The 27,581-nt window shown below is 42.0% G+C and overlaps 1 protein-coding gene across 5 annotated transcripts in view; it reads right to left on the reverse strand.

Moving 5' to 3' along the window:
- Positions 1-27,581, reverse strand: part of trappc9 (trafficking protein particle complex subunit 9) — a 282,398-nt gene that overhangs the window by 236,891 nt on the left and 17,926 nt on the right. For all 5 annotated transcript variants that reach the window (XR_003871657.1, XR_003871656.1, XM_029732083.1 and 2 more), the window contains 3 exons: positions 15,392-15,518; positions 13,248-13,393; positions 3,087-3,172 (listed from right to left, as the gene is read on the reverse strand). Coding sequence is in view for 3 of the 5 variants with exons in the window: in XM_029732083.1 (XP_029587943.1) it covers positions 3,087-3,172; positions 13,248-13,393; positions 15,392-15,518 (359 nt within the window). In the remaining 2 variants the exon portion in view is untranslated. The remainder of the gene's footprint in view (positions 1-3,086; positions 3,173-13,247; positions 13,394-15,391; positions 15,519-27,581) is intronic.

The following is a 27,581-nucleotide window of genomic DNA, read 5'->3' on the forward strand; positions in this document are numbered from 1 at the left end:
TCAGAAACACTCAATGGATTTCGTAAAGTCATATCTCCAAGTATTGAACAACTACTCCATGATAACCATGACTCATACACATTTATATCCAGAGTGTACTCATTGCTAATGCAACAACGCCCAAAACCAGATGTACATAAGTCAACAGAGCGACGGGAATCGGATTTGAATATCACAATTGATGAGGGTCTATGGTCGGACCTATGCCAAGATAGTGTGTCAGCAACCATCAGCTCTAGATACACACTTCTACATTACAACTTCCTCCACCAACTCTATCTGTTACATAGATATCACCCTGAAATATCAGAAATGGGTTTTCGATGTGAAACAACAGAAGGCACTTTTATGAATTTTTTGCATTCTACTTGGCAGTGTACTAAATGACAAGCCTTCTGGCATGATGTTTCTGATACCCTGGCCTTTGTTATGGAGGTCCCTTTCCCGCTTGACCCTGAAATATGCCTTCTGGGTAACTTCAGAAATGAGGAATAACTTCAACATCAGATGTACAGGAATCACTCTTGCCCCTGCAAGAAAATGTGTTGCATTGACATGGAAATCAGATTCTCCTCTCCCAATTACAAGATGGCTCCCTGAAATGAATAAGTGTAGTCGTATGGAGAAGATTACCTTTGCTTTAAGAAATAAATTAAATAAATCAACTACTTTGTGAAAATAAGGCAACCCTCCCTGGACTATATGTAAACACTTGATTGGTGGATGTGAGCTTGTAGACCGATGTAGCTATTGTTTCTTTGTAATGTACTGTTTCTATTGCTTTGTGTATATGTTGGTATCTCTTGTCATTTGTCTTATTTAGTCATTATTAGTATTATTACTATTCTAATTGATTTATTATTTAGTTATTTGTCATTGTTTTAATACGTTTTATTTCGGCGGGTAGGGAGGGTTGAATGGCCTTTTCTTGTACTACTTACTCTTGCTGTATTGTATTGTTCTGTTGAATAATTGAAATCAAATCTTTAAAAAAAATGTATTTCTTATTAACAAGTTATTTACGGTTTCTATCCGTTTAGTTTCCCAAGTAGACGAATTTATGTGTTATTTCTGAAAATCTATCCAAGGATTGTTCCATAGCGTTGTGCTTTTAGGGAGTGATATTGCGTCTTGTAGAATACGTTTCATTTTCTTCATATTGTTATAATGTTCTTAACTAGAAAGTTGTTCATGTTCTTAGCTTTATCCTTAGGAAATAGACACAGCAATATTCTGGGTATGAACATGTGCATCTTCAATACGGTACCCATTGTTCCTCTTTAGGGCATTTAACTAAAGAAATTCTCAATCAAGTGCAGCTAAAGTACTGAAAAGAAAAAATACCGTGTGAACTCAGGTCAGGTCATGATGAACATCAGAGTTTGTGTTTAAGCCAAGTCACCCTGCATGACAGCTGTACTGTACCACCTAAAGCTGCCAGCTGCCATGGAAATAGAACAGGAGGGGGTCTCTGTCTCCTTCTGTACTTCCATCTATCCATCCGCAGGTGGCGAGTCAGTGGCTAATGATGTGTGTGTGCGTGTGTCTCTTCACTGGCTAAGTGACAGTTCTAGGACCCCCTCAACAGCAAAGAAAATCATTTGACCATCCACTCTCCCGCCGCTTCAAAACACGTCTTTTAAACACACACAAATGATTAGTTCTGCTCCGACATGCCAGAGATTGAGAATTACCCAGACCCGTCCAGGTACATACAGCAACACCTCGGACATGACAGACCCTGGGCTCCTGTCATTGTGCACAGTCAAGACATTACACACACATGCCCTTCCATGGCTATTTGCACTCTAGTGTCCAATTAAGGGCTGCATCAGTTTCAGCAGACGGCACACAGCGAGCAGCGCCTCGTGAAGATACAGTACGGCTGTGTGTGTGTGTGTGTGTGTGTGTGTGTGTGTGTGTGTGTGTGTGTGTGTGTGTGTGTGTGTGTGTGTGTGGACAGACCGAGTCAGATGATTGTTGTGCATCTCAATGCCGTCTGTGCCACATCAGTGCATCCGTAAAGAAACACTTCCAACAACGAGTCGCAAAGAGGTTCGATTCAACAATCAAACGAATGTGTGATCCTGAGAGAGCATGAACCATTACAGATATCAAAAAAGACAATTAAAGTGTGTGAGACTGAGTGCAAGCATCCGTGACAGAGAGACAAAGAGACAGAGAGAATAAGAAACAATACCAATGGAGTGATAGATTGCGCTGGAGAAGAGGGTGGTATAGCTGTAAAGTCCTTTAAAAAAGGTTCTTGATGGAATTGCTGAGGACTTAAAAGGCTGCGATCATTAAGCAGCTATTAAAAGATGCACTATGCAGAAACCACACTGCCATTTCCTGGTTGTTAAAATTCTAATAGTTTGCTTAATTTCAGTTTATGTGACAAAACAAGCAAGTTTAGTGGAGAATCATGTGTTTGAAGCTGGTGAAACAAAAAAATAAAATTAAGAACGGGAAGCATTGAAATAGCGCACATAAAACAGATCTACCGCTTCTTAGACTTGCTTTCAATAAGAATGACAGCTCTATAACACACATTTCTATGTGAATATGGTCGGGTCGCCCAAAAAGTTACATATTGCAGCTTAAAGCAATATGGTTACACTTGTCTCCCCTTTCTGATGAAGGGCCTTTGTAAGAGTTGACTAACATGGGGAGGAGAGTGAACGGGTATTTCCTCTCACTTACCTTACTATTAGAGAAGCACTCTACACTGACAGTGAGGATAGCTAGCATGAGAACGATAAACCGTAATAGCACCACATGGGTTCACGTGCCCTACATTGCTCCAATGCGCTTAGTGTCAGCGGAGAAGAATGGCTCGGTTTGTTCTGGCCCAGTCCTGTACCATCATGACTGCATTAAAGTGTCAGAACAGGGCTTTTAGCTAGACTTTAATGAGGTCATCAAAGATAACTACAAGACATTATCACAGTTGAATGGCTTGCCCCTAATGTAATGTGATGAGGAAAGTGAATCCCCCCTCCCCGAGAGGCCATGACAGCATCTCCTCGGGGACTTTTACTAAGTCGTTGCGTGGTTGTAGCATCCAGAAGTAATGCTTCACTCACCATGTGCTCCACACGGAGTTCAAAGGGCATGGGGTTGTAGACCATCAGCTGGACCTCACACACTTCTCCCTGGACCCACTGGAACTCTGAGGAGGTAGAACAAAACATCAGAGTGAATCTCAGACCAGGAGAAACTGATGCGTTACATATCTGCGCCGCAAGGGTGTGTAAATGGAACACACAGACAAATATGAGTACAAGTATGTGGGTGTGTGTGGCCTAGGTTGGTCCAGACGTCTAAGCCACAGCCTACAGCACACGTCTGTGGTGTCAGCACACAGTATGTTCCATCTGGCCTACTGACCTTTCCCCAATGTCATCCCCTCTCTATCTGTCCATTAAAGTCAGAAAATAGCTTACAAATATATAACTGCGTGTGTATGCGAGTAATAATATGTGAATGGGATTCAGGAATGTGTAAATAACGTGGAACGATAAATACGGATTGTGAAGTCTATAGCTTTATTTTCAATATGCCAGAGTATTTCCATTGCAATTAAAAACACTGTTTGATTAAAATAATTACTCCATGGTGCCTCAAGCACAGACAGACAAGTTAATAATTCATGATTTTAATAAAGCAAATAAACCGTAAATATTTATTTTTAGTATAGATTGGCTCTCTGCAAATATGTAACTTCCATTTCGTATTCCATTAGCCCGTGCAGAAACAGTTGATTTGAGGCAAATAAAATCCAATTACAATCAAGTGTTGTCGGTGAGAGCTGCTCAGGAAAATGTAAAGGATCTGTTTCAGGGTTCAGCGTCAGTTCAGTTGACAGAATGAGAGGCAACCAAGTTCATCCTCTAATGACCACCGGATTATATTACCATTAGTAGACTTAAGAGCTCATTAAGCAAAGCATGTGCAGTGTTTCCCCTAGGATTTTCTTTGTTCAGCAGTGGTGGCAAGGGTAGTGGGTTCATTGCTGGCCTTCCCTGTAGCTCAGTTGGTAGAGCATGGTGTTTGCAACGCCAGGGTTGTGGGTTCGTTTCCCACGGTGGGCCAGCACAGAAAAAAATATATATAATGTTTAGAAATGAAATGTATGCATTCACTACTGTAAGTCGCTCTGGATAAGAGCGTCTGCTAAATGACTAAAATGTAAAATGTACTAGCGCTAGCGCAATGACATGCTAGCTGTTCCCATAGACTTCCAGTCATTGGGCCAATGACTATCCATTTAAAAGCACGTCTCGTCATAATAAAATGTTTCAGCATTTGCAACAATTGACTATAGTGGATTCTCTGACGTGCTACATGATTATTTGTAATGTACGCATTTATCTTTCTATTCCTTACAAATGGCCAACATTAATCATTTTAGTCTCTAGCCAGTGCTTATCATAACCTCCTGTGGTTCACACTAACATTAAACAGGATTGTGCTATTAGAAAGTAGCTTGACAGACTGTATAATGAGATACAAGAGGATTTCCATTCAGCAGATCATTCACTAGCCTGTCAGGGGAGACAGAGCAGAAGTGTTATTTGGCAGTGGAGGAAGTTATCATATGAAGGGGATTCTGATATGGAGACTATAATGAAACAGGTGGGAAACAGCTCTGTTACCAAACACATTACACTCTTCCATCTCCGTTTTGACAGTCCAATCTCTAAACGCAGCAAACGGTCTCACTAGAGGGCCTGGCTGAGCCTAAGCCACGGACAAAACGCACACGCTCGCACACACACTTCCATCTCCATTCTCTGAGCCCAGGACCTGGTGGGTTAATAGGATTTATGGAGAGTAAAGTAAACTACCGGCGTGCACCTTGGGAAATTAAAACTTTAGTCCGAAGCAGAAAGAAGGAGAAGCAGGAAGAAGGAGAAGCAGGAAGAAGGGTGTTTATATAATATAAATGGTAAAATGAGCCTCTCACACAACCTTAGGTCTGCCTCTCAGGTGTCCTGCTCACAGAGCCAATTACATGTGAAATATGCCTCTGAAAGACCTGAGGAGAGGTGAGCTGCAACCTTCTCATGTCCCAAATGGCACCCTACTTCCTTTACATTGCACTTCTTCCCTAATCCCTGGTCAAAGGTAGTGCAATATAAAAAGGGAATATACGGTGCCATTTGGGACACAACCTAGCCTCCTAGCCTCCCTCCGTACCTCGAGGCTCCTGGCCATTCATTCATTCCAGATTAAAGAGAGAGCAGGAAGGTTCAGCACTTCAGAACCTCAGGGTGAATATTAATCATGTGGTGGAGTGTTGCTAGCCTGAGTACCAGTCTCATTAGCTGACAATCCACTCCTTGTCATTGCCAAAGAGGATGGAGCGAACAGAACAGAACAAAAGAGAGGCTCTGCAGATGTTGGTTCTACTGAATGCTGACCTAGAGCATAATATGCCGTGTTGAATAATGCATCCCTACGATAGCCGGCTGGCCTGGGCAATGGAGCATAAAACATGCATGTGAAATAGAGAAAGCATGTAGTAGGACAGTGATATATTCAAACATGACCATTTATACAGTGTGTGTGTGGGTCACACGGAGGGAATAACTACACTAACTGGAAGGATGTTGCTGCCTGCACTGTCCCTTTCATATCAAACAGATTCCAGTACAACAACTCTCACACTACTAAGACTTGATTGATTTTCAGTCACACTATCAAAGATTCAGCATTTACCTTTATTTAACTAGGCAAGTCAGTTAAGAACAAATTCTTATTTTCAATGACAGCCTAGGAACAGTGGGTTAACTGCCTTGTTCAGGGGCAGAACGACAGATTTGTACCTTGTCAGCTCGGGGATTTGATCTTGCAACCTTTCGGTCACTGGCCCAACGCTCAAACCACTAGGCTACGCTGCCGCCCTATTGGCACCTCGATTGAAAAACGTATTAGAGTATTGATTACCAAAAGGTAGTACAACTCCTACTAGAGTATTGATTACCAAAGGTAGTACAACTCCTACTAGAGTATTGATTACCAAAGGTAGTACAACTCCTACTAGAGTATTGATTACCAAAGGTAGTACAACTCCTACTAGAGTATTGATTACCAAAGGTAGTACAACTCCTACTAGAGTATTGATTACCAAAGGTAGTACAACTCCTACTAGAGTATTGATTACCAAAGGTAGTACAACTCCTACTAGAGTATTGATTACCAAAGGTAGTACAACTCCTACTAGAGTATTGATTACCAAAGGTAGTACAACTCCTACTAGAGTATTGATTACCAAAGGTAGTACAACTCCTACTAGAGTATTGATTACCAAAGGTAGTACAACTCCTACTAGAGTATTGATTACCAAAGGTAGTACAACTCCTACTAGAGTATTGATTACCAAAGGTAGTACAACTCCTACTAGAGTATTGATTACCAAAGGTAGTACAACTCCTACTAGAGTATTGATTACCAAAGGTAGTACAACTCCTACTAGAGTATTGATTACCAAAGGTAGTACAACTCCTACTAGAGTATTGATTACCAAAGGTAGTACAACTCCTACTAGAGTATTGATTACCAAAGGTAGTACAACTCCTACTAGAGTATTGATTACCAAAGGTAGTACAACTCCTACTAGAGTATTGATTACCAAAGGTAGTACAACTCCTACTAGAGTATTGATTACCAAAGGTAGTACAACTCCTACTAGAGTATTGATTACCAAAGGTAGTACAACTCAACTCCTACTAGAGTATTGATTACCAAAGGTAGTACAACTCCTACTAGAGTATTGATTACCAAAGGTAGTACAACTCCTACTAGAGTATTGATTACCAAAGGTAGTACAACTCCTACTAGAGTATTGATTACCAAGGTAGTACAACTCCTACTAGAGTATTGATTACCAAAGGTAGTACAACTCCTACTAGAGTATTGATTACCAAAGGTAGTACAACTCCTACTAGAGTATTGATTACCAAAGGTAGCACAACTCCTACTAGAGTATTGATTACCAAAGGTAGTACAACTCCTACTAGAGTATTGATTACCAAAGGTAGTACAACTCCTACTAGAGTATTGATTACCAAAGGTAGTACAACTCTTACTAGAGTATTGATTACCAAAGGTAGTACAACTCCTACTACAGTATTGATTACCAAAGGTAGTACAACTCCTACTAGAGTATTGATTACCAAAGGTAGTACAACTCCTACTAGAGTATTGATTACCAAAGGTAGTACAACTCCTACTAGAGTATTGATTACCAAAGGTAGTACAATTCCTACTAGAGTATTGATTACCAAAGGTAGTACAACTCCTACTAGAGTATTGATTACCAAAGGTAGTACAACTCCTACTAGAGTATTGATTACCAAAGGTAGTACAACTCCTACTAGAGTATTGATTACCAAAGGTAGTACAACTCCTACTAGAGTATTGATTACCAAAGGTAGTACAACTCCTACTAGAGTATTGATTACCAAAGGTAGTACAACTCCTACTAGAGTATTGATTAACTTAGTGCTGATGAAACCGTGTGTAAACTGTTAGCAGGTTGTGTTTAGGACTATAGCAGAGAACAGGATTGGGAGGACGGATCCATATGCACACACACACTAGGAACTACGTTATTGCTGGGTCGTGCTGAGAAAGGAGGTACAGTGCATTACAGAGGGCAAACACACACACACTAAATAAATGTTGAGTCGACTCACCTCCTCAGGACCACATTCATACAGTGATGGATCACAGTGAGTGAATCTGGCACCCAGGCCTGCTATGGATGTAATGCTGTATCTATCATGGCCTGCTATGGATGTAATGCTGTATCTATCATGGCCTGCTATGGATGTAATGCTGTATCTATCATGGCCTGCTATGGATGTAATGCTGTATCTATCATGGCCTGCTATGGATGTAATGCTGTATCTATCATGGCCTGCTATGGATGTAATGCTGTATCTATCATGGCCTGCTATGGATGTAATGCTGTATCTATCATGGCCTGCTATGGATGTAATGCTGTATCTATCATGGCCTACTATGGATGTAATGCTGTATCTATCATGGCCTGCTATGTATGTAATGCTGTATCTATCATGGCCTGCTATGGATGTAATGCTGTATCTGTCAGGGCCTGCTATGGATGTAATGCTGTATCTATCATGGCCTGCTATGGATGTAATGCTGTATCTATCATGGCCTGCTATGGATGTAATGCTGTATCTATCATGGCCTGCTATGGATGTAATGTTGTATCTATCATGGCCTGCTATGGATGTAATGCTGTATCTGTCATGGCCTGCTATGGATGTAATGCTGTATCTGTCATGGCCTGCTATGGATGTAATGCTGTATCTATCATGGCCTGCTATGGATGTAATGCTGTATCTATCATGGCCTGCTATGGATGTAATGCTGTATCTATCATGGCCTGCTATGGATGTAATACTGTATCTATCATGGCCTGCTATGGATGTAACGCTGTATCTATCATGGCCTGCTATGGATGTAACGCTGTATCTATCATGGCCTGCTATGGATGTAATACTGTATCTATCATGGCCTGCTATGGATGTAATGTTGTATCTATCATGGCCTGCGGATGTAGGCTGACTCATCACTACTCGTTCAGTTTCCTGGTGAAACTAAATCAAACACTGTCTCGTCAAACCAGCAGTAAATATTTACTAGTAGAGTAAGCCTGTTGGCGTGGTTTGTTGTTCTGCAGTGGAAGGCAAACCTGAGTTCAACCTGCTGGTGTCAATGCACCATCACATTGTATCCTGGAGCAGAGAGAAGGCTTTAGTGCTCTCATGTGAGGAGCAAAATCACACCGTTAGATAAAATAGGACTGTTGCCTAAGGATAGCAGGCTTTATATACAGTCATTTCCATTTCAACAGAGTCCATTTCAGTACATCTACTGAGCTCCATAGATACAACAGAGTCCATTTCAGTACATTTTAGTCATTTAGGACGCTCTTATCCAGAGCGACTTACATTTCATTTCATTTTTTTATTTTTGTACTGGTCCCCCGTGGGAATCGAACCCACAACCCTGGCGTTGCACACACCATGCTGGCGTTGCAAACACCATGCTCTACCAACTGAGCCACAGGGAAGACCCCCCTCCCAGTACAGCTACTGAGCTCCATAGATACAACAGAGTCCAGTACAGCTACTGAGCTCCATAGATACAGCAGAGTCCATTTCAGTACAGCTACTGAGCTCCATAGATACAACAGAGTCCAGTACAGCTACTGAGCTCCATAGATACAACAGAGTCCAGTACAGCTACTGAGCTCCATAGATACAACAGAGTCCATTTCAGTACAGCTACTGAGCTCCATAGATACAACTGAGTCCATTTCAGTACAGCTACTGAGCTCCATAGATACAACAGAGTCCATTTCAGTACAGCTACTGAGCTCCATAGATACAACTGAATGCAGCTACGGATTCCTGTAGTGACACAAGAAAAATGATTGAAATTATGTAAAACTAATAGAGGAATAAACATCTAAAGATTTGAGGAGATTTGTGAGTTTCATAAAAAGTCCCTCCCTCTCCTCTCCGCTCCCTCTGCTCTCCTCCCCGCTCCCCCCCGCTCCCCCGCTCCCTCCATACCCCCCTCTCCCGCTCCGTCCCCCGCTCCGTCTCGGTCTCTGTGTCTCTGACCCTAACCCCAAACTCCCAACCTAACCCTTACCCCTAACCTAAAAATGCCTTTTCCTTGTAGGGACTGGCAAAATGTTCCCATTTTTCAGACTTTTCTTTGTTTTACTATCCTTGTGAGAACTTCTGGTCCCCACAAGGATAGTAAAACCAAACACACACAAGTATATTTTTGTATGCGTATATACTGCTGAAACAGATATTAGAGGTATAAACATAATGGATACAGGGAGACTTAGAAGTTCTTAAAACTGAGTCTCAGAGCAATTATGTGCAAAACAATCTCCCTGTTCCAGAAATCCTCTGTTTTATGGCTCAGCACCAATCTGCTTTATAGAACATCATATAAACAGGACGGCACAGCTAGGAAATACACACAGATATTATTCTGTGCTGGAGGTGCGCGCGCACACGAACACACACACACAGCAGAATGTTAATGACTTTCATTCCTCATCAGAGAGCGAGGGAGAGACGAGGGGGTGGCTGCATTAAACGTTTAAAGACCTGCAGTTGTATGGACGGCAGGGAAACAGGGCGTGCCAGCGTTGGCATATCGTAGTAATCAGAAGTAAAGCACTCATGGAGTGTGATACAGCACACTGAGCACCAAGCATCAACCAGCTCATTCCAAAAGTAGGTTTCTGACTCGCTTTCTGACTAGTTAATTGATAGTAAATTAGCCCGGTTTTAGGGGCAACTCTGAGCTTTATAAATATATGAAGTGGCTGCGTGACCTGTATTCACTCTGCCCACCAGGACGCCTTTTCCCCCTTTCTAAACCTCTTAACATCCTGTGCATGTGTTGTTTTGCTCCAGTGTAATATCCCTGTAGACAGGGCATGTTAAATAACAACGTTTTAGTTAGAAGGCTACAAAAACACTTAGGTTTTCCCCTAAAAATGCCCTGGCCTCTGACAGTATTAACATATATACGTCCGTCTAGTCTCTTGTGAGAGACTTTTTAACGTAAATGTTAATGTCTGTCTGCCGGCTCCACTTGATTTGATTCTGGGCTCTGAGATTAATGGCAGTTAAGACAAAGTCATGAGGGAGACTGATGAGACCAAGGCTGTGGAAACCTCTTCGGCACTGAAAGTTTTGATTCTCAGCTAATCCAGACAGCTATGATGCATTATAATACATTCTATCGAAAATCAACCTGCATAAAACAAAAGTTAATGTTGTTTTATTTTCTGCAACGAAGCAAAACTGAAAACTGAAATAGGAATTGATTTGTTAGAAAGGAAACAAAAAACTCATGTTGCGTCAGCAGATTATACTATAATAATAAATCAGGGTGGCGGGAGGGAGGGGAGGGCAGGGCCCTGCAGGTGAGCAGGGTGGTATTGATCGGTTCAGTGTTCCTTATTAGAAGCGGTAGCAACAGAGATAACGCCCTTCCCAGCGTGAAGGAACATGCCTTCAGACTCAGAGGTACGTGCCCGAATCAACGACACCGTACAGAGGATGTTTCTGACTCAATTCGTCAAGCTCTAGTCGTACTCCAGTCTCTGGATTTAATGAGCTTAAGAATTACATTTTGACAACTTGTATCCGGCCCTCGCAAAATTAGAGACTTTTCTGTCTCAAAACCACGCCTACACAACTAACCGAACGCCACGCATTACACGACATCACACAGACATCGCTGCTCCAATATTCAGCCAAATGTAGAGTGTGTTCCATGTGTGAGATCACATAAAACACTAAAACTGATGTACCGGTGACAGTGTGAAACAATAAGTCGTTTCTCATCCTCAAATGATTTCCTGTCAGGGTAGGAAGAGTGACTCATATCATAGCCTAGGGATGTGTTACCTTCCTTTGGCCCCTTTGTTTGGGAATTCATTACAGAAGCGTATTCATTCAAAATTGGGGGCCTGTTAGGATAATACTCCTCGTTTACAAGGGCAGTCTGACAGGAGAGTGGGCACGGTGAAACACACACACACACACACACACACACACACACACACATACAGAGAGAGCCTGAAGGGAGAGGAGTAGGCAGGAAGCCACAATGAAATAAAACCAATGAATTTTAGATAACACTGAAAGCACTTTATCCATCAAATAGATATTTAAATGTATTTGTTGTTGTTTGTTTGTTCTCCGGTGGTGACTGTCAATCCTGTTAGTCTGCGAGCGGAGATATTACCCTGATAAATCAGCTGTGGAAGGAGACAACGCTATCCTACAACTCAGTGTCCCTGATGTTTAATGATACACTGTTCAATATAGGCTGCATGACGAAAGAGCAAGCCGTTAGGAAAGTAATAAGGACGGACTGCCACACAGTGGTGTAAAGTACTTAAGTAGTACTTTAAAGTATTTTTAGTTAATATTGTACTTTTTACTCCATACATTTTCCTTGACACCCAAAAGTACTTGTTACATTTTGAATGCTTAGCAGAACAGGAAAATAGTCAAATTCACACGCTTATCAAGAGAACATCCCTGGTCATCCCTACTGCCTCTGATCTGGCGCACTCACTAAACACAAATGCTTTGTTTGTAAATTATGTCTAAGTGTTGGAGTGTGCCCCTGGCTATCTGTAAATAAAAAAACAGAAAATGGTGCCATCTGGTTTGCTTAATGAGGAATTTGAAATGATTTATACTTTTACTTTTGATACTTAAGTATATTTAAAACCAAATACTTGTAGACTTTTACTCAAGTAGTATTTTACTGGGTGACTTTCACTTGAGTCATTTTCTATGAAGGTATCTTTACTTTTACTCAAGTATGACAGTTGGGTACTTTTTCCACCACTTCTGCCAAATGATTGAACCTAAAAGATGAGGCCTCAGACTCCAGTACAGTATCTGAGCACAGATGACGTCACACCAAGACAGGACACAGCTATAGTCAAAAAGGGAGATTACAACGAACGAACAGTGAATAGAGAAAGATGGAATGGATTTCAGGTACATTGAAAAAAATGTCTAATACTTCTAACAGCCATTGTGTTGAGTCCATCTGATCTGATTTAGCACTGTAGCAGAGAGAGAGTTCGCTCCTTGGACTCTATAAGAAGCCAGAGTAGAACTCGTCCTGAAAAACCATGTGTCACAATCATGAGAATGTCTGCCAAAACTGGAGGAGTTTTTAAGATCTCCCCCAAAAAATGGAATCAAGTGAATGTTCAGGAACAAAGAGACAACGAGAGCAGAGAGAGAGAGAGAGAGCAGAGAAAGATAAATGCAAGGAGCTCCTAGTTTAATTATGGAATTAGTCAAGCTCGTATAGAGGATGAATTTACTCCATCACGTTATTTAGATGTTTTACAATGAAAATATTAGTAGGCCTAAAACTGTTTTACTTCGACACGGCAATTTCAGAAGGTGTCTGTCTGTCTGTCTGTCTGTCTGTCTGTCTGTCTGTCTGTCTGTCTGTCTGTCTGTCTGTCTGTCTGTCTGTCTGTCTGTCTGTCTGTCTGTCTGTCTGTCTGTCTGTCTGTCTGTCTGTCTGTCTGTCTGTCTGTCTGTCTGTCTGTCTGTCTGTCTGTCTGTCTGTCTGTCTGTCTGTCTGTCTGTGTGTGTGTGTGTGTGTGTGTGTGTGTGTGTGTGTGCCCCCACCTATCTTCTTGTTGCGCTCCTCTCCTCTGGTGTGCATGATGATGGGAGAGTAGATGAAGGGACTCTTGGAGGACATGTTGTTTTCCAGAAGGCCTTTCTGTTTGTGGGGGCGCAGGCTGACGGGCAGATCCAGCAGCTTCACTGATCTGTAGGAGGGGAGGACCAATTCATCAATCAAATTTGTTTTACAAAGCTTTTCACATCAGCAGTGGTCACAAAGTGCTTTACAGATACCCAGCCCAAAATCCTAAAGAGCAAGCAATGCAGATGCAGAAGCACAGTGGCTAGGAAAAACTCCCTAAAAAAGGCAGGAACCTAGTCAGAAAACCTAGAGAGAAACTGGGCTCTGATGGGTGGCCAGTCCCCTTCTGGCTCTGCTGGGTGGAGATTTAAGAGTACTAGTGGCCATTAAGGCCAGGTCGTTTGTCAAGACGTTTGTCAAGGGGCAGGAGATGGAGGCCGAGAGAAAGATAAACAGTTTGTTTTATCTCAACATGTCCATTAAAGGGCCAGAGAGAGAAAATTAGATGGATTTTGGCATGGTGACCTGAGCCAATCTCTCACACACACACACCTCTGGCAATCATATGGTGAATTTCGTCCTGAGATTGTTAGCCCAGGCCATTTAATGAGCAATGCATTCTGGAGGTGTGAATTGGAACTAGTGGACACAGCACTTATCACCTCTCTGAGAAGCCAGGCATTCCTTTATCTGTATAGAATGTCCTCCATCTCTCCTGCCTCTACTAATGGCCCTGCCACAACAGAAAGAGGGGGAGATGGAGACAGATAAGATAGAAAACAGAAAAGGTGAATATAAAGACGGACAGCATTCTGAGTGGTGTTTTGAGTGAACGTACGTACGTACTGTAACCTAAACACTATATATACTACATATATATACATATATATATATATATATATATATGTATAAAAATGGCCAACTCAAACAGAAACAACTCTTCAGCTCTTTTCAACAGCCAAGCATGGACCACTAAACATGGTGCAGAAAAAACCCCAGACTAGCCAACCCAGGCCTAATATTCAACAGAGCCCCAAACTATTCAAGCCAGGCCTAACATTCAACAGCGCCCCGGACTAGCCAAGCCAGGCCTAACATTCAACAGCGCCCCAGACTAGCCAAGCCAGGCCTAACATTCAACAGCGCCCCAGACTAGCCAAGCCAGGCCTAATATTCAACAGCGCCCCAGACTAGCCAAGCCAGGCCTAACATTCAACAGAGCCCCAGACTAGCCAAGCAAGGCCTAACATTCAACAGAGCCCCAGACTAGCCAAGCCAGGCCTAATATTCAACAGAGCCCCATACTAGCCAAGCCAGGCCTAACATTCAACAGAGCCCCAGACTAGCCAAGCCAGGCCTAACATTCAACAGAGCCCCAGACTAGCCAAGCCAGGCCTAACATTCAACAGAGCCCCAGACTAGCCAAGCCAGGCCTAACATTCAACAGAGCCCCAGACTAGCCAACCCAGGCCTAATATTCAACACAGCCCCAGACTAGCCAACCCAGGCCTAATATTCAACAGAGCCCCAGACTAGCCAAGCCAGGCCTAATATTCAACAGAGCCCCAGACTAGCCAAGCCAGGCCTATTTAACAGTGGTGTTCATTTCTGTTTATACGACTGACTTTTACTGAAACGTAAATGAGTCATATTTCACCACAAATACATTTACAAGTAGATGCTTCTGTAAATCAGTGTCATGTAAAATGTGCACTTAGATCTCAAACAGCTATAACTCTGTTCTGACCAGGAGGGAGGAGAAGAGCTACATTTCAGTCATTACAGCATCGTCAGAAATACCGGACATTGTTGAGAGGGAGGAAATATTGTCTGTGATTAATCAGTAGCAGTTACTCGATGTTAGAACAGTGTCGCAACTATGACGAGTTCATTGGTACATTGATTATATCAATCAGAATATGACAGTTCAGACACCAGGGTTGTGTTCATTAGGGCACACCGCAGCAAAATGTTTTGCAACATCATTAGGGCCCCCATTTCAGAGCGCTTTATTTTAATTTTGTGCCTAATGAAGATGACCCAGAGCACTCACAGCCTTTGACTGACTTCCCTAACAACTGTTGATGAGAAAGAGCGTTAGAAATATGATTGCTTGACGTACCTGATGATCGGTAGCTTGGTGAAGGCTACAGGGGGCAGTTTGAGTCCATCAGGCAGGGTGAGAACCTCCATTCCCCCTGGACATTTTGACGTGTAGTTCTCTAGACTCTGAGTCACCTCCTTCTTCTCTGTGGACCAGGGGAGGAGTCGGGTGAGAAAAGTACAGCACATTATTGATAGTCAGTCTGACCATTTCAAGTCACCAAGGAAAAAAACATGTCTACAAAGACAAAATAACGTTTTTTTTAGGGCTGACCCCATTTAGTCGACTGGTCGATTGTTTGGAAGACCTACATTTTAGTCGAGCAGTAGCAAAAAAATGTATTCTAATCATGGTGTACAAGGCGCCTGTCTGAGTGGACTGATCCATTGTGGAGGCCGTGGGGATGGCACAGTCCATCACCAAGACGTGTGCTACTGAAATTGTATATAGTTATTACATAGGAACAATGGTGCAACACTAATAAAAAAATATTATTTTATAACAAAATGTGCTTTCTCCCACGCTGGATAACGGTCAATGTCCGCGGTTCTGAAACATCAGTGTGCTGTTAATGTGGCACCGTTTCCTATACCATGTTGCCATAGTATGTGCATAATAGCAAAGTTAACCATCATATTGGTGTTGAGAACAATGCGGCAGAGGCAGCAACGGAGTTAGGAGAAGAGAAACCAGCCCTGTCCTTAAACGTCTAAGAAAAGTGAGGAGAGCGGAAACGCGAACTTAATTAGGTCTATAATCAATAGCCTAACTGTTAAAATGGGCCTGTTAAAATCATCCATATATATTTACAGAAATAACACAGATCCTGCTTCTGTTTGAGGGTTTGTTTAATAGCCTACTGATTCCGTGAGCACCAAGCCTCAGCAACCACAACATGTTGGATAAACAATTTCACAAATTCAGCTGTTTTTAAATCTTTGCTATGCTGTAATAAAGGCTTTACACTTTATAATATTATAATAATAATAATGAATGTCATAATCATTAGCAGGCTTACTATAGCAGCCTTGTATAAGCACCATCGAGCTGTAGGCCAAAGAACACGTCCTGTTGAGTCTTAATACAGTAACTTACTTAGGCCAATATTTCAAATCAAATCTAATTTTATTGGTCACATGGTGTTGCGAGTTTAGCGAAATACTTGCGCTTCTAGTTCCGACAGTGCAGCAATATCTACCAAGTAATAAAGAATTCCACAACAAAAACCTAAAAACACACATCTAAGTAAAGAAATGGAATAAGAATGCATAAATATACGGATGAGCAATGACAGAGGAGCATAAGCTAAGATGCAATAGATGGAAATAGAATACAGTATATACATATGAGATGAGTAATGCAAGATTGACAATGTTTACCTAAGTGCATTATTAAAGTGACTAGCGTTCCATTATTAAAGTGGCCAATGATTTCAAGTTTGTATATTTCAATACTTATATACAGTAATCAATATCATTCAATCAGTATCAATCATTCATTCATTCATGTCAACACACAACATGAGTTGTTCATGATTTGAAATACAATCAAGCATTGTTATTTTAAAATTAGGCAACCCTTGAATAATTATCGCAAACAACAAATAAAAACGTTCCTTTTTGGAAATTGCATTCACAAATTAAAGCCCGTATTTAGTCTTTGCTGTAATAAAGGCTTTACAGAAAGAAAAAACATTGCAACAGACTCTCTGGTACGCTTAGAATTTATTTAGTGTCGTTTACATTGTTCCAAACGGTCAGGAAAATGATTTTGTAATCTAACAGCACCTGTCAGTCACACATAATATTCATGCAGCACTTGCTCCTTACCTTCTTTATCTCTAGTATTTTCCACAACTTGTTAAGTTTATTTGTCACGTCCTCTGCATCCATTTTGGTGTGACAAGTGTTTGGAGTTTGTTAAAACCAATTTATTGATGTGATTATGATATGATACAGGTCCAGGCCCTATTGGTCACATGCATGCAATGCATAGGGTTGAGGGAATAAGGAATGTTTTTCAGAAACAAAATGAGGAATTTCGGTAACAGAACTTTTCAGTCGAAAATAGCTTTAATTATGTTGCAGGTTCAACAGCATGGACAGCGTGATAAACATTGTTGAAGTTCTATAGTGGTCACTGCAGAGTGGAGGAGAGAGACAGACAGCGGGTGCTAGTCAGTCACCTTTCTTTAACACAGCGCAGCAAGTCTGAGCACAATCAAATCAATTGCAGTCGGACTCTAGTCATCTGTGTGTCATAATTATTTCATCAAACAGTGCGCTTACAAGCATCAGACAAGCTCAGTGGATATAGTTGTTTTGATTAAAACACACAGGATGAGTCTATATTCGGATAAATACACATTTAAACATTTGGACGAATCGATTGGATGGGGCCACAGTGTCTCCTGATCCCTCAGTCTGTTACATCTGGAGTATTTCTCTTGTCTTATCCGGTGTCCTGTGTGAATTTAAATATGCTCTCTCTAATTCTCTCTTTCTCTCTTTCTTTCTTTCTCTCGGAGGACCTGAGCCCTAGGACCATGCCTCAGGACTACCTGGCATGATGACTCCTTGCTGTCCCCAGTCCACCTGGCCGTGCTGCTGCTCCAGTTTCAACTGTTCTGCCTGCGGCTATTGAACCCTGACCTGTTCACCGGACGTGCTTGTTGCACCCTCGACAACTACTATGATTATTATTATTTGACCATGCTGGTCATTTATGAACATTTTAACATCTTTACCATGTTCAGTTATAATATCCACCCGGCACAGCCACAAGAGGACTGGCCACCCCTCATAGCCTGGTTCCTCTCTAGGTTTCTTCCTAGGGTTTTGGCCTTTCTAGGGAGTTTTTCCTAGGGAGTTTTTCCTAGCCACCGTGCTTCTTTCACATGCATTGCTTGCTGTTTGGGGTTTTAGGCTGGGTTTCTGTACAGCACTTTGAGATATCAGCTGATGTACGAAGGGCTATTAAATAAATTTGATTTGATTTGATTGGAACAGACCTGGTGGGCTCCCAAGTGGCGCTGCGGTCTAAGGAACTGCATCTCAGTGCTAGAGGCGTCACTACAGTCCCTGGTTCGATTCCAGGCTGTATCACAGCGGTCTAAGGCACTGCATTTCAGTGCACGAGGCGTCACTAGCCCCTGGTTCGATTCCAGGCTGTATCACAGCGGTCTAAGGCACTGCATCTCAGTGCTAGAGGCGTCACTACAGTCCCTGGTTCGATTCCAGGCTGTATTATAGCGGTCTAAGGCACTGCATTTCAGTGCAAGAGGCGTCACTAGCCCCTGGTTCGATTCCAGGCTGTATCACAGCGGTCTAAGGCACTGCATCTCAGTGCAAGAGGCGTCACTACAGACCCTGGTTCGATTCCAGGCTGTATCACAGCGGTCTAAGGCACTGCATCTCAGTGCTAGAGGCTTCACTACAGTCCCTGGTTCCATTCCAGGCTGTATCACAGCGGTCTAAGGCACTGCATCTCAGTGCTAGAGGCTTCACTACAGTCCCTGGTTCCATTCCAGGCTGTATCACAGCGGTCTAAGGCACTGCATCTCAGTGCTAGAGGCATCACTACAGTCCCTGGTTCGATTCCAGGCTGTATCACAGAGGTCTAAGGCACTGCATCTCAGTGCTAGAGGCGTCACTACAGTCCCTGGTTTGATTCCAGGCTGTATCACAGCGGTCTAAGGCACTGCATCTCAGTGCAAGAGGCGTCACTAGCCCCTGGATCGATTCCAGGCTGTATCACATCCGGTCGTCATTGGGAGTCCCATAGGGCGGCGCACAATTGGCCCAGTGTCATCCGGGTTTGGCCGGGGTAGGCCATCATTGTAAATAAGAATTTGTTCTTAACAGACTTGCCTAGTTAAATAAAAAATATTTAATTGAGGAAAACACAAATAACCCAACTCCAGCCAAGCTCCTGGATAGGCTACTTCTCAGTTCCCCACTACACACCCCTGCTTGGACAGCCACAAAATATCCCATTATGAGCCTGAGCAACAGAGCAGCACAGACAGAACCTACTGTGGCTCAGCTCCAGGACTCACAGGCAAACATGTCCTTTAGACGGAGGTCGTCGAGGAGAGTAAATCTGATAGACTGAAGAGCAGAGGAATGTCAGGAAACAGAACATCACTGTGATAAAATCACTGCAGTCACTTTACCGCTACCTAGATGTACATATTACCTCAATTAACCTGTGCCCCCGCACATTGTTCCGGTACCCCCTGTATATAGCCTCGCTACTGTTATTTTATTGTTGCTCCTTAATTATTTTCACATTTTATTTATTACATTTTTACTATAATTTATTTTAGGAAATACTTTAACACTTTTTTTCATAAAACAGCATTGTTGGTTAAGGACTTGTAAGTAAGCATTTCACTGTAAGGTCTACACCTGTGGTATTCGGCGCATGTGACAAATAACATTTGATTTGATTTAAAATCTCAGTCAGGAGTGCCATTGTTGAAAACATTGCTTTACATAAATGATTTATCTATCGACCTGTATTTACAAAGAACATTCCTGAAACCTAAAAAGGTCACCAAATGAAGGTTTTAAAGAGATGTTAAAGCCCTCTTTATTACAAGTCAAGTCACATTCAGTGTTGTGTGTTTGCAGTGTTGGGAAGTGGCTTAGTGATAATGGTTGAACAAGCAGAGAAATACTGCAGGCAGCATATAAAACAGCCTGGAAGTAGAGATGGACTTATGCAAGGCTTTGAGTATTGTTGCTGATAGTACATTTAGTTACCTGCATCTCCCAGTTTACCTGTCTGGCTGTCTACCCCTCTCCCAGCCTGCTTGTCTGCCTTTCATGGGCAATTTAAAATTGTTCCTAAACCTGCATGGAATCTGTCTGTTGTTACATTTCAATTTAGTAAATTGTATTTGGAAGCCCAAGTAACATAGTCTAACAGTAGAAACATGGAGGACAGACCGTGAAGGACAAAAACTCTGTATTGATTCTCATTTTGGGATGATGGGAGGTAAACACTGTCTTTGAAGAGCTCACTGCAGCATTACACAACCCCCCCCCCCCCTCTCTCTCTCTCTCTCTACCTCCCCCCTTTCAGTTCTGTGTTCTATCAGCAACCCCCCTAACTCAAAATACAGCTGCTTTCAACTCCAGTTCAATTCCTGTGGGGAATCGATTCAACTCACTTTCACTTGAAGATTTCCGAGAGCAGAATGTGACTAAATAAGTAAACATTAAATTAAAAAGGAAATTAAACGTTTGCCATCAATTAGTATGTCAGTCCATCAGTCAGCAGACAGATAAATAAGCAATTAAATAAATAAGCATCAGCTTTGGGAGACTTGAGCCAAAACTAAATAATAGGAAATCAGATTTAAAATAGGCCCACATCAATTAAATAGCCTGATCACATGATGTGCTCTCCAAAATCTAAATACACATTTATAAACGCAGTCAGACAGATAAAAACAATATGTATTCTTCCATTTAACCTGCAGACCATACATTATCAACCGCCGACCTGGTGGAGTCCAGAAACAGCGGACAACCGGCAAGCCGATAAATAAAGTCAACGCTGCCTCCTCCACTTTACTGCTCACATTGAGTAATGAACCACTGCACTGGTAGTGAGGCAATACACTCTAGCATTTACTCATAACAGAGGTAACAAAACATCCTCCCAGAGACTTAAAGATAAAACATTGTTTTCCCTTTTGTCTTTTCACCAAAAACACAACACAACTTTAATTAGGCCTAAAGTGGTGAATAGAGTACTTAAAACACAAGTTAATATATTATTTAGTACGATCCCACAGAAATCAACTCATTAAGGAAAACAAGGCAAAACAGATTCATGACTCAAATTCTACATTCCTTCTCACGTAAGAGGTTCAACTTTCTTAAACTTTGAAAATGTCCTTAAATGACACCGATGCGACTATCATTTTTCTGTTCCTCCGCTCATTTTGAAGACAAATCCCTACATTTCCATCCAGAGCAGCAACAGATCAGTAGCCTGCGGTGTGGTACTGAAGAGAGGACCCCTGGTGATGACTTCGAAATGTTTTAACATTCTTAGTGAGGCCTCTTAACTGACTGACACACTAGGGGGTGGGGGGAGAGAGAGAGAGAGACAGAAAAATAAAATATACATCCTGACAGTACAGTAGTAACAGTCTAAATAAAACAGAGGGAGATTCTGCCAACTGTCACTGAAGATGGAAAGCCCTGCCATGTTGGATGTGATTGAAAGTGCTGACAGAACACAAACTGAAATGAATGTCAAATGAAATACGACAAATTGATTGATTTATTGTTTTGGGTGCTTACAAGAAGTCAACAGCAATGACATTACTGCATTCATATTGCGGGCGAAAAGCCTCATCTTATACATAGTTAACCAGACTACAGTGCTAGAAAATGTAATGTGGGTGGGAAACTGGCAAAAAATGACAGACTTAGAAAATGTGTGTGTTTACTTCAGTGTAATGAGATGGAATGAGTGACTGGCCATCTTACGTGACTGAGTATCTAGGGAAATCAGGGGGGGCTGAGTGCCAGGGGCTTTCAAACAACTCCATCAATAACTAGCCCTATAATTGCTATTTCTGCCCCGATAAACCTTCAACTAACATTATTCATTTTAACAACTATTTCTAAAAATAGGTCTCATAAAAAGCACACTCTCTTACGACCCTTTCTCCACTCAATATAGGTAAGAGCCTGCAAGTTCCTGGTCTGAATCGTAGTCTCCGAGCCACAACACACAGCCAACTAATAAAATATTGATAATAACCTACTGCCCCTGATATAGTTGAACTACCCCCACTAGTGATGGGGGGGGATCGATACAGTTACAAATTGGGATATTACTTTTGACAATATATTGCGTCGTATTGTTTTGACAAAAATCGCAATATTATTTTTGCGCTAGTTAGCTGTCAGTTCCTGCACCTTAACTCCAGTATTTGGCCTTCATAGCTTGTTCTCCATCTTCTTTTGAACTAGATAAATGTAAGTAAATGTAATCTTTGTAATCCCCAAAAGGAGTTATTTATAATGAGAGGGCCATAAAGAATAACTAGTAATGCTGCATACTCAAAGAAAGGTTCAAATATCACCTTTCTGGCTTCCTGAACTTGTTAGGAACTCGCATTTTATCTCATATCAATCTTGTCTCTAAGACATACCTAGTGTTTTTTGTTTAAAATCTATGCTTAATGGCTATCAATCCATATCTGAATGTGCTCCCGTGATGAAACCACTCTAGACTGGTTCACTAAGATGTAACAATTGCAGGCATGTGCTTTGTCAGTGGTTACGATGTACTGTAGGTTTCAGTCATGAGTTGATGGACAGTCGGAAGAGCGAATGAAATGGTAGGAGGACATCCCAGCTTCAAGTGGTTTCAGATTTCCCATCCTACGTCACACAGGCTGAGTAAAAAATACTACTGTGTCCATGGGACTCAGATCGATTTATAAAAGTGACAGTTTCAGTCGGAACCGCGATTTCCTAACAAGTTCAGGAAGCCAGAAAGGTGATATTGGAACCTTTCTTTGACAATTGCATTGCGGTGTGCTTGATTTTATATACCTGTCAGGAAAGGGTGTGGCTGAAATAGCCAAATCCACTAATTTGACCTTTGTATTTATAGTGTAGTTCTCATGGCTCTCTCTTGTCCCTCTGCAGCAAACATATGTTTGGAACGTCGAATCGCAATACATATCGTCTCGGCACCTACAGTGCATTCGGAAAGTATTCATACCGCTTGACAAATTCCACATTTTGTTGTTGCAACCGGAATTCAAAATGGATTAAATCGTTTTTTTTTGTCACTCATCTACACACAATACCCCATAATGACGAAGTGAAAACGTGTTTTTAGACATTTTTGCAAATGTATTGAAAATGAAATACAAAAATCTCTCTTTTACATATGTATTCACACCCCTGAGTCAATACATGTTAGAATCACCTTTGGCAGCAATTACAGCTGTGAGTCTTTCTGGATAAATCTCTTAGAGTTTTTCACACCTTGATTGTACAATATTTGTCCATTACCATTTTTTTTATTATTTAAGCTTTCTTCTAGGATTTTGCCTGTGCTTAGCGCCATTCAGTTTCTTTTTTATCCTGAAAAACTTCCCAATCCTTAACGATGACAAGCATACCGACAACATGATTTAGCCACCACTATGCTTGAAAATATGGAGAGTGGTACTTAGTACCGCCTGTATCTTTGTTGTGACTGGGTGTATTGATACACCATCCAAAGTGTAATTAATAACCATGCTCAAAGGGATATTTAATGTCTGCGTTTATTTATTTTTTACCCATATACCAATAGATCTCTTCTTTGTGAGGCATTGGAAAACCTCCCTGATCTTTGTGGTTGAATCTGTGTTTGAAATTCACTGCTGGACTGAGGGACCTTACAGATAATTGTATGTGTGGGGTACAGAGACGAGGTAATTATAAAAAAAATAATGTTAAACACTATTATTGCACACGGAGTCCATGCAACTTATTACATTAAGCACATTTTTACTCCTGAACTTTTTAGGCTTGCCATAACAAAAGGGTTGAATACCCAGCTTTTCATGTTTTATTCATTTGTAAAAATTACTAAAAACATAACGTCAGTGGAATTATGGGGTATTGTATGTAGGTCAGTGACAAAATCTAAATCCATTGTACATTCAGGCTGTAACACAAGAAAAAAGTCAAGGGGTGTGAACACTTTCTGAAGGCATGATAATATCGTATCGTGAGAACCCTGGCAATTCCCAGCCCTAAACCCCACATGCTTTACTTCCTCCTTTCATCCCTTTCTCCCATGCAGTCCTGAAGCTTCTGTGATGCCACGAGAGGAACGATGACACGCTTTCTTTTTCTCTTCCTACCTACCCACCCTCTCCCTCTCTTCACCCACTCCCAGGCAGGGTGACACAGTGGTAACGTTAATGAGCTTGGCGTGATCACCTTTTCCTGAACCCCTCTCCCTTTCCCTTTCTCTCCCTCGCCCAAGCCAGAGACATTAAGCAGTTATCTTCACTCTCTGCCTCTACAAAGGCCTAGCTTAAATAAAACATTTGAGTTATGTTTTTTAATGTCACCGATAGGGACTTGAAAAAGGCACTACTACCTCAAGACAGACCTTTGAAAGAGCCGGGCTCTGAAATTCAAAGCAGTGACGTTTCCTTTCCCCGGGAGCTTCTGCTGTGACATTAAATGGGAGGACAGTAACGTGCTTAAAGGAGAAACTGGGGTCCATATTATTATACAGGGGTTGACTTCTAAGACTTGAATTGTGTTTACCGTCGGTCACATACTGTGTCGTGTACCATCGGTCATATACCACGATGCTGAGGGACAGAACAAATTCCTTGGTTGTGCACCTGTGTCGACAAACAGGCCCCTCTCGAACACCCAAACCCCAGGGCTTCATCAGGGGACTCATGTATATCAAGGTGCGCGTGCATGAAAGAGATGCGTACGACAGTTTTTCCTGCAAAGGTTGGTAATTATCCATTTTGAACTGGACAGAAATGTGTGCGCGCATCTCCACTCAAATCATGCGCGCACACATCACACAACTTCTCGTGGTTGATCAACTGTATGCAAGCAAGTAGGCTATTGTTATTTTGGGGGAAATGGAGGAGTTTGATGCACAGGAATTATAATAATGGTAGGCTAATATAAATATTGGCCTAATGATAAAACAGATTAATTTGCCGTTGGTAAGAAGACCGCATAGCAGAATGTCGTCTAATATGTTAATTTTACATTCCTAAGTCATAAATCATATTGCAGGACATGTCTCTCCTTTTCTGACAGGACTGGTTTATTCTGCTACACAACAAATATTAGGCTACTATTCATCCATCACTCATTCAATAAGACAAGCATGCTCCAAAGTGAACAGCACGGCACCCAATGGCAGTATGTATAGGCTACAGTATTGCTGTTCGACAGAAGCGTGACATACTAGCCTATTTCATCTCAGAGCCTGTGTCAACGCAGCCGATAAAAACACAATCTACTGATAAACTAAATATTGAAAAAAACGATTTGTATTTTGCATAGAACTCTGGGCTGTAGCATTTACTTTTAAATTGTTCAAAGGGACAAACAATCTTGCAGAATACACGGCCAGTGTTTTTGCCACTCTCTATAGGAGGCATGCGATTTTAGGTCGTTTTTTTTTAAGTCACTGCAACAACAAAAAATGACAATCTGCCCACACCTCTACAGAAATGTATATTGCCATTGCAATATATTTAAGAAACTATCATGGCCAGGCGGGGTTATAGGCAGAGTTAAAGAGCTAGTTCACAAACTCTACAAATATAGTATGGCTCTGATTTATCAATTAAAACATGCATATTTTGTGTGCGACAGTTTGATCAATCCCAACAATTTGTTGCAAACGCAAATCCTACAATCTCCATGTACACTAGATTTTTATTTGAAATGTACGCACGGTTGATAAATGACACCCCAGATCTGTGGATTAAAGGCACAATCTGGGACATTTTAAAATGGTTATATTGTTTCCCATCCTCATCTGTCAGCTTTATACCAAACCAAGTAGCGTTGGGTTGACACACAAACTCAGGATTGTGACTTTAAAGGAAAAGGCTGTTGCTGCTGGGCCGAGACAGTCACACTGTTCCCCTATGCTGAGCTGTACTGCTGTATGTTCTACAATAATTCCCCAGACACGCAACGAACACAGCGAGGGGGCCGCGCTCCATTACTGCATGCTGGGAGAAGACGGCCTGCAATAACCCCCGCCGTGTGTGACATCACCACACTGCAGACAAACAGCTGGGGGGGTGATAGAGAATAGCTGGAGGGAGGAAGAGGGAGAGGGAGGATGGGAAAGTGAGCGAGACAAAACAAAAGATAAAAAGAGAGAGAGAGGCGGGCGAGGAGAGAAGGCGTGGAACTGCAGTTTAGAGGGGACAGATTTGTGCACGGCCCATTTCACAGAGTGTCTCTGCCAAAGCCACCATTGAGAAACTCACTGAGAACTAGAGAGATTTTAAGCTGTTCAAACAGCCACTCGAGCATGGAGTTAGGAGTCTGGAGGACAAGGTTTCAACTTGAGTGAGATCAGTGCACATGCTAGCTGAAATATAACAATGAAATATGTTCTGTCACTTTTTTTTATGCCCAGCCTCACACACAAAATGTCACAGCTAGAAAAGCCTTATTTCTCAATCATACTTCTCGCCTTTCTGTCTGGAGGCAACGCAGGCTGTAACTGCCCGTTGTTTGAGTGAGACGACCGCTGACACAGACGGTGGGTGTATGACGGCCACAGGGATACAGCTGAGCTGCTGTTATTCCAGCAGGTTTACACAGTGAGGATGCTGGGTAGATGGGAACATAGCCTCCCTCAGCGTAGCAACAGTCCCTCGCTGCTGCTGACATTGGCAAATATTTCATACTGTTGGCACTCTGCTCTCTCTCTCTCGCTCGCTCTCCCATGCGACCTACTTGTTGTGTGTATGGACTGTTGTGTGTAACTGACAGATGCACACACACAATACACGTTAATATTTTTAAATGTATGTAAATTGTAAAGTCTAATGTATTTGTCATTATGTGTCAGACCCCAGTAAGACTAGCTGTCTCCATTGGCGTTGGCTAATGGGGATCCTAATGAATCAACATCTCTCCCTTCCTCCCTGTAGCTCTCCCTCTCTATCCGTATTCACGATCTGCTTTCTCCACTCTCTCTCTCTCTCCTCCCTGTATCTCTCCCTCCCTCTCCTTTTTCCCCTCTCTACCAAAAGGAGTACACTAGTCTTGATAGTGAGGTCAGTGAGGCATCTGCTCTACCTCCCCCATCCCCCTCTCCTCGGGTGAGCACCTATCTCCTGAGTCCAAATGAAGCTCACTGTCACCCAGCCCCCAGCTGAGACTGGCTTGGTTGAGCATTACACACCATTACACCCACAAGCACAATGCTGGCTTTCCTAAAGGACATGCATGGATGGCTGCGGTCAGGGGATGATTTCAGCTGATCTCAGATGATCAGTAGTATGAAATGGAGAAAAATGCAGTAGGTTAAAACTAATACTGACAAAAACATTTGACTATGTAATGTGTGTTATTTCTAGAGTAGAGCTAGTCAGACATTTTTTCTTTCTTTCTTTCTTACTATTTGTATTCAGTTTCCTTTCTACCCCTGGGGGGGTTCTACT

The sequence above is a fragment of the Salmo trutta genome, chromosome 34, assembly GCF_901001165.1.
Source record: "Salmo trutta chromosome 34, fSalTru1.1, whole genome shotgun sequence".
NCBI classification, from domain to species: Eukaryota; Metazoa; Chordata; class Actinopteri; order Salmoniformes; family Salmonidae; genus Salmo; species Salmo trutta.